We start from the raw sequence: 10,989 nt of genomic DNA, 5'->3' as shown, positions 1-10,989 counted from the left end.
GGTTGGTTGGTGTCTGAGGCCACACCCCATGTGGTGTGATTCGTTGGTCAGAGTCTTAGGTCACGCCCCATTTGGGGCAATTGGTCAGTCAGGATCAGCTATCACTACTCCATGGTCTGATTGGTTGGTCAGGGTCCAAGGCCACACTCCTAGTGGGCCAATTGGTCAGTTGTCATCTGAGGGCCCGCCTTCTGTCATGTGATCGGCTGCTGGAGGACAGGCTTGGTTGGCGAGTGAGGCCCTGAATCCAGTGCTGCGATTGGTCAGTTGGTGTTAAAGGCGGCAACCTCCCCTGGCATGATTGACTGGTTGAGGCTGGGATTGGTTGGTCGGTGCCAGAGGCCACGCCTCCCGTGGCAGCTCTCCTCCACTGGCATCTGAGGGCACATCCTCTGGGTGGATCTGGTCGCTCGGCACCCGGGGCCAGGCCCCCCGGGGTGGGATCTGGTCGCTCGGCACCCGGGGCCAGGCCCCCCGGGGTGGGATCTGGTCGCTCGGCACCCGGGGCCAGGCCCCCCGGGGTGGGATCTGGTCGCTCGGCACCCGGGGCCAGGCCCCCCGGGGTGGGATCTGATCGCTCGTCGCCCGGGGCCAGGCCCCCCGGGGTGGGATCTGATCGCTCGTCGCCCGGGGCCACGCCCCCCGGGGTGGGATCTGGTCGCCCGGGGCCAGGCCCCCCGGGGTGGGATCCGGTGGGTCGGGGGGGGTCACAGCACAGTGCTCTTGGTGCAGGTGCCCCCCAGTGAAGAGCGGAAGGCCTGGAGCTGGGAGACCCCATGGAGGTGGACGCCGGCGCCCGCCACCACCAGGACGTGGAAGATCTGGTGGGAGTGGAACTGCGGGGAGGGGGGGGAGAAAGGGGGAGGGGTGAGCCTGGCTCCGCCCACCTCCCCTGGCAGGAGCAAACCAGGCCCCGCCCCCCTCCCTGGGCACCCACCTCCCCCAGGATGGGGGTAAGGATCAGCCCTGCCCCACCCAGGGCACGGGTTAGGGACACACAGAGCCTGGAGCAAGGCTGCGGAGAGAACCCAGGCATCCAGGCTCCCAGCCCCACTCTGCTCTGACCACTAGACCCCCCTCCCCTCCCAGCCCCGGGAGAGAACCCAGGTGTCCGGGCTCCCAGCAGGCTGTGCGGGGGGGACTCACCCAGATGTCGCACTTGCCGGGGAAGAAGCGCTCGGGCACGCGGGCGGCGTACACCACCGCGCCCAGGATGTAGAGCAGCGCCATGAGGAAGAGCCAGCCCATCTGCCCGGCCGTCACTGCCCGCACCGGCCCCTCGGCCAGCATGAAGTGCAGGGTGGGCACCAGCCCGCTGAGCCCCAGACCCAGAAACACGCCTGCCGCCAGGCAGAGAGAGGGGTCAGGGCACGTGCCCGCCTCCAGGTGCCCCCTGTGCCCGACCCACAGCCCCCACTGCCTGCCTACCCGGCAGCCCCCTCTGCCCACTGCCAGCGGCCCCCGGTGCCCTGCGCCCACTGCCAACCACCCCTTGTGCTCTGCGCCCACTGCCAGCCCATGCCCAGCCCCCTGCCCTCCCAGCCCCCCTCTGTGTCTAGCCACCCCCTGCCCCCACTGCCAGCCCCCGGCCACCTCCTGTGCCCAGCCCCTTATCCCACTGCCAGCACCCTGTGCCCAGCACCCTGTGCCCTGCCCCCTGCCCCAGGGCCAGCCCCTCCAATCCAGGCGCTCACCTGCCCGCACGGCGCGGTACTGGGGCGTGGCGAAATGGTCCCACTGGGACACCGTGATGGCTGTGACCCCCAGCGCGCAGACAATGATGAGGTAGATGAGCTGGGGCTGGGGCGAGCAGTAGAAGGAGTAATACAGCCAGGGCACGAAGCTGCCCACGATCAGCAGCGTGATGCCCGAGTAATCCAGCCTGCGAGGACAGCAGACATGACTCCCCTCCCAGAGCTGGGGAGAGAACCCAGGAGTCCTGGCTCCCAGGCCCGGCCCTGCTCTAACCCACCAGACCCCGCTCCCCTCCCAGAGCCAGGGAAAGAACCCAGGAGTCCTAGCTGCCACCCCCCGCTCTAACCACTAGGCCCCAACTCCCCTCCCAGAGCCAGGGAAAGAACCCAGGAGACCTAGCTGCCACCCCCCGCTCTAACCACTAGACCCCACTCCCCTCCCAGAGCCAGGGAAAGAACCCAGGAGACCTAGCTGCCACCCCCCCGCTCTAACCAGTAGGCCCCACTCCCCTCCCAGAGCCAGGGAAAGAACCCAGGAGACCTGGCTGCCCCCCACCTCCCCGCTCTAACCACTAGGCCTCACTCCCCTCCCAGAGCTGGGGAGAGATCTAAAAATTCCTGGCTCCCAGCCCCGACCGGGCCACCCCAGATTCTACTTCCTTTCCTGATTGGTGGCTAGAAGAACCCGGGCATCCGGCCTGGCTGGGTGCTCACTTGGAGAAGGTGCGGGACACTCTCTCTGAGTGGCAGTAAACCGTGTGGAAGAGGCAGGAGAAGCAGAGGCAGAGGGTGGCCCCCAGGAAAAACGTCCCGAAGACGACCCGCTCCTGGACAGGGGCCCTGTAATTCATGTTGGGGCTGAACATGTAGCCAATGCCCAAGACGAGGAAGAAGAGGGCACCTGTAATGGGAGGAGAGGAGAGTCCAAATGCAACCACCTCTGGGGCAGGGCAGCTGGGGAACAGCCGCACATAACGCCACATGGGGACAGCTCGCCTGGCGCTGAGATGTTGTCACGGAGTCCCCGGGCGATGCTCTGGAACTGCTCCCCACGAAGCCAATCAGGACTTTGGGGAAGTCTCCTCTCTGGGAGCAGCCTATCTGCAGGGCACACAGCTCACGCAGCTTCCACCTTCCTGGGTCTGACCTCGGAGCATTCAGCCTCCTCTGCCCCTCCGTGCGCTTCCCCCAGCGAGTCCGCCCAGGCGGGGTCCTGGGGAAGCCAGAGGGTCCTGCCCCCCAACTCCGTAGTCAGACGGGACTCTCAGCCAGCCAGTAACACAGAGGTTTATTAGACGACAGGAACATGGTCTAACACAGAGCTTGTAGGTGCAGAGAACAGGACCCCTCAGCTGGGTCCATTTTGGGGGGCAGTGATCCGGACAACCACGTCTGCCCTTCACTCCATGTCTCCAGCCAGCCCCAAAACTGAAACTCCCTCCAGCCCCCCCTCCTCTGGGCTTTGTCCCTTTCCCGGGCCAGGAGGGCACCTGATTCCTTTGTTCTCCAACACTTTAGCTCTCACCTTGCAGGGGGGAAGGGCCCAGGCCATCAGTGGCCAGGAAACAGGGTGTCGGCCATTCTCTGTGTCCAGACCCCTGCACACACCTGCCCTCTAGGGCTCTGCAACGATCATACACCCTTACCCCACCACCTAGATACTTAAGAACTGCCTAGGGGAAACTGAGGCACCCCCACACTATTCAGAAGAAACATTAAGAACAGTCCCACTTCGCCACAGATGTGCCCATTGAAAACACAGTTGGAGCATCCCTGCTGAGCCCTCACCACCCTCCCCGCCGCCTCCGGACGCCTGGGTCCCACTGACCAATGAGGTGTGTCCAGATGTTGCCGGTCTCCGTGTGCAGGCGGAAGATGCTGCGGAAGCAGGCGCGGAAGGAAGGCATGGGCGGGCGGTGCCCGTGGAGAAGGAAGTCGTTGTCCTTCAGCCAGTCGGGCAGCACATCGTGCGGGAAGACCCTCCAGCGCCCTTCCCACACCTGCAGAGAGAGCCGGGATAGAACCCAGGAGTCCTGGCTCCCAGCCCCCACCCCCACTTTAACCACTAGACCCTTCCTACCCCTCCCAGAGCTGGGGACAGAACCCAGGAGTCCTGGCACCCAGCCCTGCCCCCACCTCGCTCTAACCACTACCAATGGTGGGCAAACTATGGCCCGGGGGCTGCATCTGGCCCTCCCAACGTTTTAATTTGGCCCTCGAGCTCCCACCGGGAAGTGGGGGTCTGGGGCTTGCCCCGCTCCAGCTGGGAAGCAGAGTTGGGGTCTTGCCCCATTCCGCACGGCTCCTGGTAGCAACAGCACATCCCCGCCTCCAGCTCCTGTGCGTAGGTGCAGCCAGGGGGCTCCGCATGCTGTCCCCACCAGAAGCGCCACCCCACAGCTCCCATTGGCCTGGAACCACAGCCAATGGGAGCTGCAGGGGCGGTGCCTGCGGACAGGGCAATGCGCAGAGCTGCCTGGCCATGCCTCCACGTAGGAGCCAGAGTTGGGGACATACCACTGTTTCCGGGACCTGATTGAGGTGAACCTGCCCCCCTGGCCCCTCCCGTGCCCCAACCCCCTGCCCCAGCCCTGATCCCCTTCCGGCCCTCCGAACCCCTCATCCCCACCCTCACCCCAGAGCCCACACCCCCAGCCGGAGCCCACCCGCCCCCTAACCCTCAATTTCATGAGCATTCATGGCCTGCCATACAATTTCCATACCCAGATGTGGCCCTCAGGCCAAAACGTTTGCCCTCCCCTGCACTAGACCTGCCCCCGCCCCTCCCAGAGTTGGGGAGAGAACCCAGGAGTCCTGGCTCCCAGCCCCGGGCAGCTGCTTGCCTTTCTCCAGACCTCGTCCTCCTCAGTGCTGGTGCCGGCGTCTCTGGTTGCTTTCCTGTCCCTGCTCCCCATGGTCCGGTGGGGCCGGCTGGGCCCAAGCGCCGAGCCCGGTGGGGCTGGGGATCGTGCTGCCACCAAACTCCAACCCCTTTGCCCCCCTCCGGCCCTGCCGATCAATCCCCTCCCCTGGCTCTGGGGTGGGCCCTGGCATGGCCGGGCAGAGACCCGAGGAGGGTCCTGCCACCAGGGGTAGCTGGGATGCTGTCATGGGCAGGCTCAGGGAAGCCAGGCAGCATGGCTGGGCTGCTGAGGTCACAATGCCCCCTGCCAGCCCACTGTGCCACGTCCTGAGCCCCTGCGGGCAGCTGGCCCATGGGCAGGCACAGGGCCCGGCCAGGACACCCCGAGCCCCCAGGCGGCCCCTACTGGCCCAGGGGAACGGGACAGGTGGGGATGGAGGGGCTGCAGAGCTGGAGAGAGACTGGAGATGCTGAGAGGTGCGGGGGTAAGAGGAGGGACGGCATCCGCATGGATGGATGGATTTGCAGGCATGCTCAGGGATGGAGAGACGGACGGAGGGATGGACAGGAACGCCCAGTGATGGATGGACAGATGGATAGACAGACGGACGGGAATGCCCAGTGATGGATGGACGGACAGATGGACAGGAACTCCCCGTGGTGGATGGACAGATGGATGGACGGATGGATGGATAGATGGACGGGAGTGTCCAATGATGGATAGATGGATGGACAGATGGACGGGAATGCCCAGTGAGGGATGGACGGATGGATGGATGGATGGATGGACGGGAACGCCCAGTGATGGATGGATGGACGGATGGACAGGAATGCCCAGTGATGAATGGACGGACGGATGGACAGATGGACGGGAACGCCTAGAGACGGATGGACAGACATATGGACGGGAACGCCCAGTGGTGGATGGATGGATGGATGAACAGATGGATGGGAATGCCCAGTGATAGATGGACGGACGGATGGACAGACGGATGGGAATGCCCAGTGAGGGATGGACGGATGGCTGGATGGGAATGCCCAGTGATGGATGGACGGATGGATGGACAGACGGACGGGAACGCCCAGTGATGGATGGATGGATGGACGGATGAACAGATGGACGGGAACGCCTAGAGATGGATGGACAGACGTATGGATGGGAACGCCCAGTGGTGGATGGACGGATGGATGGACAGATGGATGGGAATGCCCAGTGATAGATGGACGGACGGATGGACAGATGGATGGGAATGCCCAGTGGTGGATGGATGGATGGATGGGAAACTCCCAGTGATGAATGGATGAACAGATGGACAGGAACGCCCAGTGATGAATGGACGGATGGATGGACACATGGACAGGAACGCCCAGTGATTAATGGACGGACGTATGGATGGGAACGCCCAGTGATGGATGGACGGACGGATGGACAGATGGATGGGAATGCCCAGTGATGGATAGACTGACGGATGGACAGATGGACGGGAGTGTCCAGTGATGGATGAATGGGTGGACGGACAGATGGACAGATGGATGGGAATGCCCAGTGATCAATGGACAGATGGATGGACAGATGGATGGGAACGCTCAGTGATGAATGGATGGATGGATAGGAACACCCAATAGTGGACAGATGGACAGGAATGCCAAATGACAAAGGGGGAGATGGACAGACAGATGGACATGCTCACAGACGAAGAGCTCAGGCAGTAGGAGGGGCCCTCCCAGAACAACTCCTCCCCTCCCCTCCCCATCCTCTGCTGCACAGTGTCGTCCCCACATGGACGGGGAGCAGGCCCCACATCGCTACATCTAGGGGCCCCGTGCTGGGCTTTCCCCAAACCACCCCCAAACTCGTGACCCACACCCCTGGCACCAGAACAGAGAGAGCACAAACATGGTACAACTGACTGGGCATAGCTGTGTAGGAGTACTGGCTCCCAGCCCCCCTGCTCTAACCACTAGACCTCACTCCCCTCCCAGAGCTGGGAAGAGAACCCTGGAGTCCTGGCTCCCAGCCCCTCCCCCCAACCACTGCTCCGTGCCACTTACCTTAAAGACAAACTCCTCCATCCTCCCCATGGCTTGCTGGGCCTGGAGCGGCAGTGTGAGGACTCGCATGGGGTCCGCGTCGTCTGGCTCCTCAGCTCCCCACTGCACAGCGGCCCCCCAGCCCGCCTGCTCGGCCCCTACCTCCACCCCCTGCTGGAGAGAAGGGCCGAGATCAACCGAGGCAGCGGCTCCCATCCAGCCCGAGGATGGGGGGCTGGGTGGATCTAGGGGTCGCCAACTAGCTCCATGCTCACCTGGCTAGTGTCCTCCCCCAGCAGGGGTCCCATCTCTGCCAGCGCCTCTGGCCCGCCACATATGGGGCCACCTCCTGTGCGGACGCCACAGGAGAAAGGGGGAGCCAGGGGAGGGTCCCGGCCTTTGCTGCTGCCTCCCCCCCAGGCCCACAGCCCAGTTCAGATTCTCCTGCCTGCCCGCCTCATGGTCCCGTCGGTCTGGGCGGGAGGGGGAAGCAGAGCATGAGCCCCTGGGTCTACCCAGAGCCCCCCATTGAGCCCGCCCCCAGTGCCCTCACCCCCCACGGCCTCCTGCCCCCAGTGCCCCACCCAGAGCCCCCCATGTCCCAGCCCCCCACCAGCCCCCAATCCTCCCACACTGCATCCCAGTCCCACCAGCCCCCACCCACCTTTCAAGCCCCGATCGCAGCCCTGCAACCCCCCACCCACTATCCTCCCGGTAGCCCCCACATATCCCAGCCCCACATTACCCTCAGAGCCCCCCCCCCCCCCGCCCCAGTCTCTCAAAGCTGTTCCAGCGCACCTGCTTCCCAGGTTACTCCCCACATCCCTGTGCTCCACTGCCCCACACCACATCCTATGGCCTGGGTCCCCAACTCCCACAGTCTACATCCAACCCCCATCAGCCCCAGCCTTCCCTTCCCTTCCAGAACCACCTCCACGCCCCGGTCAGACCCCCTCCTCACCCCCAGCCCCCCCATCTCAGGCCCCCAGTCTGCCCCTGCCTCCAGCCCCCCACTTTCCCCATCCCCCTGCCTCCAGCTCCCATCATCCCACCTACTCAGCCCCCCTCCCTCATCCTCCCACCTACCCCATCCCCCCATCTCAGACCCCTGCCTCCCCTTGGCACAGCCCCAAAAGCTCTTAGGCCCCCCCCCCCCCACCAGGGCCCCATCTCAGGCCCCCAGCTTCCCCACCCCCTTGCTTCCAGCCCCCCAACAGGGCCCCAGTCTCCAATCCCCTGTTTCCAATCCCCATCCTCCCACCAGGCCCCCATCCCCTGTCTCAGGACCCCAGCCCCCACCAGGCCCCAACCTCCCATCCCCCTGCCTCCAGCCCCCCACCAGGCCCCCAGCCTCCCACCAGCCCCCCAGCTCCTGTCTCAGAACCCCAGCCCCCACCAGGCCCCAACCTCCCATCCCCCTGCCCCCAGCTCTCTGCCCTATATCTGCCCCCCCATCTCTCCGCCCCCCCCTCACCCAGCAGCCCTGGAAGCAGCAGCAGCCAGAACCCAATCCCTGCCCCTCTGCCCGACGTCCTCCTCTGATTGGCCCTGGTGCCCGTCCGTCAGGGATAACTTCCCACGGCCGCGTCCCCGCCCACCGCCTTTTCTTTTTGCCATTGCCATGGCAACGCTGAAAGGGCCCGGAGCACAGAAACGGGGGGGTGGGGGGTGAAGGGAGAGTAAAGATGGATCAATCCCTTTGCACGGGGGTCACATCCCTTCGCACAGGGGTCATGTCCCTTTTCACAGAGACCAGAGCCCTTTGCACGGGGGTCACATCCCTTCGCATGGGGGACAGGGCCCTTCGCATGGGGATCACGTCCCTTTGCACGGGGGACAGAGCCCTTTGCTCGGGGGTCACGTCCCTTCACACGGGGGTCACGTCCCTTCGCATGGGGGACACGTCCCTTTGCACGGGGGTCACATCCCTTCGCATGGGGGACAGGGCCCTTCGCATGGGGATCACGTCCCTTTGCACGGGGGACAGAGCCCTTTGCTCGGGGGTCACGTCCCTTCACACGGGGGTCACGTCCCTTCGCATGGGGGACACGTCCCTTTGCACGGGGGACAGAGCCCTTTGCTCGGGGGTCACGTCCCTTCACACGGGGGTCACGTCCCTTCGCATGGGGGACACGTCCCTTTGCACGGGGGACAGAGCTCTTTGCTCAGGGGTCACGTCCCTTCACACGGGGGTCACGTCCCTTTGCTCGGGGGTCACGTCCCTTCGCATGGGGGACACGTCCCTTTGCACGGGGGACAGAGCCCTTCACATGGGGATCACGAACCTTTGCACAGGGGCCAGGGCCCTTTGCTCGGGGGTCACGTCCCTTCGCATGGGGGACACGTCCCTTTGCACGGGGCACAGAGCCCTTTGCTCGGGGGTCACGTCCCTTCACACGGGGGCCAGGGCCCTTTGCTCGGGGGTCACGTCCCTTCGCATGGGGGACACGTCCCTTTGCACGGGGCACAGAGCCCTTTGCTCGGGGGTCACGTCCCTTCGCTCGGGGGTCACGTCCCTTCGCACGGGGGACAGGGCCCTTCACATGGGGATCACGTCCCTTTGCACAGGGGCCAGGGCCCTTTGCTCGGGGGTCACATCCCTTTGCAGGGGGGCCAGGGCCCTTTGCACAGAGCTGGGGCCTTTCACATGGGGGCCAGGGCCCTTCGCACGGGGGTGACGTCCCTTAGCACGGGGGCCGGGTTGTGCCCCCTGTGCGTGTCACCCTTTTCCATGGGGCCTCCTTGCAATGGGGCTGCTCCAGCCTCAGAGGGAGGATTGAGCCCTGGCAGGAGGCGCAGGCTGGAAATCCGGCATGATGCCGACAGGGGGTGTGTGAACGCATCACTTGTGCCTGTGTGCAGGGCTCTCCCCAGCACCTCCCATATGGTCTAGCGGTCAGGATTCCTGGTTTTCACCCAGGCGGCCCGGGTTCGACTCCCGGTATGGGAACAGCCGTGGATTTTTTTAGTTTTTTTTCCCTCCCCCCCTTGCAGGCAGGAGCTCAGAGGCCGGCTCCGCTTCCGCTCTGGATTCACGGGGGGTGGGGGGAATGATCCTCGGGCCGGCGGGGTGGGGCACGGAGGCCTTGCGGGGCGAGGGATGGGCGGAGAGGAGCCCAGAGTTGTGGGGCTGCCCCATGGTGGGGTGGGGTGGGGTTTCTCCCGAGCTCCCCCGCTAGGTGGCGCTACAGTGCCCCACAGCCGCTCCTCAGGCCAGCTCCAACAGAGGGAGCAGCAGCTCAGTCCCACATGGTCTAGCGGTTAGGATTCCTGGTTTTCACCCAGGCGGCCCGGGTTCGACTCCCGGTGTGGGAAAGAGGACATTCTTTTGCTCAGAGGGGAGAAAAGAGAACCTCAGACTCCCGCCCTTCCCCTTCCAGAACCCAGGAGTCCTGGCGCCCCTGCTCTAACCCACGAGACCCCACTCCCCTCCTCGAGTCCAGGGAGAGGACCCAGGAGTCCTGGCTCCCACCCGCTCTAACCGCTAGACCCCACTCCCCTCCCACCAAGTTGTCAAGTGCTCATTTGAAAACAAACAAACAAACAAACACATGCATTGATTCAGGAAGCCAAATCAGCTGCAAATCCCGACCCTAGGGCTAGGGGCTGCTGCAGCCTCAGTGATGAAACTGTTGCATACCCCTGCCCTCCCCCTGCCATCCCTGAGCTAGGCAGCGCCCCACCTTGGGGCAGGTGGGAGCTGGCACCCCCTAGAGGGGAAAGGCTCCTTGTTCTGAGCCAGCTGATGCCAAGACACTTTTTGTATCTTCCTTCTAGATTTTTCCTACAGCGAAATGTTTCTATTTATCCCTGTTGGCCAGATATTTAGCAGGAGGGTCAGTAAAGGAACCTTAATGACCCAGCCGGAGCAACGGATATAAAACCACAGGAGGCCACTGGCATGTGGGACGCATTTTAGACCCCACAGCAGCCTCGGAAAGGGAACCAGGACAACAGTCTTGTCTTCAAGGCCTCTTACAAATTACTGAACAGCTCAGCGTGGGGGCGTTTCCCTGCCCCAGAGCTGGCTGCATCTCACTACCAGGCGACCTGTCCCCATGCGATGTTATGCTCAGCTGTTCCCTAGCTGCCGTGCCCCAGAGCTGGCTGCATCTCAGCACCAGGCGAGCCCTCCTTTTTATCCACAAGCGCAGGGACAACCTGTGTGCTCACGTCTGACCTTGAGCTCCTGGGGAGTGATGGATGGGCTGGTTTGGAAGCCAAGATGCTTCGTCAGGTGCAATTAGATGCAGAGCGTGATGCTGTCCCTGCCAGCCTCCGACGGGGCTGACCTACTTAACCTCCTGAAGGCTGACGCAGAGACAGCAAGTCCTGTCCAGATTCCCGACAGGCCCTGAGCCAAGCATGCCTGGAATAACCCCGTCCCTCCACGGCCAACTT

At 63.9% G+C, this 10,989-nt stretch overlaps 1 protein-coding gene and 2 non-coding genes across 3 annotated transcripts; 2 read left to right on the top strand and 1 right to left on the bottom strand.

The window, feature by feature from the left end:
* Nucleotides 1-707: 707 nt before the first annotated feature.
* LOC144279161 (adiponectin receptor protein 1-like) lies at nucleotides 708-7,411 on the bottom strand. The gene is given in 9 exon segments (XM_077840637.1): nucleotides 708-836; nucleotides 1,147-1,340; nucleotides 1,695-1,882; nucleotides 2,409-2,595; nucleotides 3,523-3,694; nucleotides 6,610-6,762; nucleotides 6,864-6,935; nucleotides 6,937-7,061; nucleotides 7,387-7,411. Coding segments are annotated over 9 exon segments (1,245 nt in total).
* A 2,055-nt stretch (nucleotides 7,412-9,466) lies between these two features.
* Nucleotides 9,467-9,538, top strand: TRNAE-UUC (transfer RNA glutamic acid (anticodon UUC)). Its single transcript has one exon. It is a non-coding gene; the product is annotated as a tRNA-Glu (tRNA).
* Nucleotides 9,539-9,831: 293 nt separating this feature from the next.
* TRNAE-UUC (transfer RNA glutamic acid (anticodon UUC)) lies at nucleotides 9,832-9,903 on the top strand. The gene has a single exon. It is a non-coding gene; the product is annotated as a tRNA-Glu (tRNA).
* Nucleotides 9,904-10,989: the final 1,086 nt, after the last annotated feature.

This window comes from Eretmochelys imbricata, chromosome 23 (assembly GCF_965152235.1).
Source record: "Eretmochelys imbricata isolate rEreImb1 chromosome 23, rEreImb1.hap1, whole genome shotgun sequence".
NCBI classification, from domain to species: Eukaryota; Metazoa; Chordata; order Testudines; family Cheloniidae; genus Eretmochelys; species Eretmochelys imbricata.
This window is presented reverse-complemented; position numbering and strand designations above follow the sequence as displayed.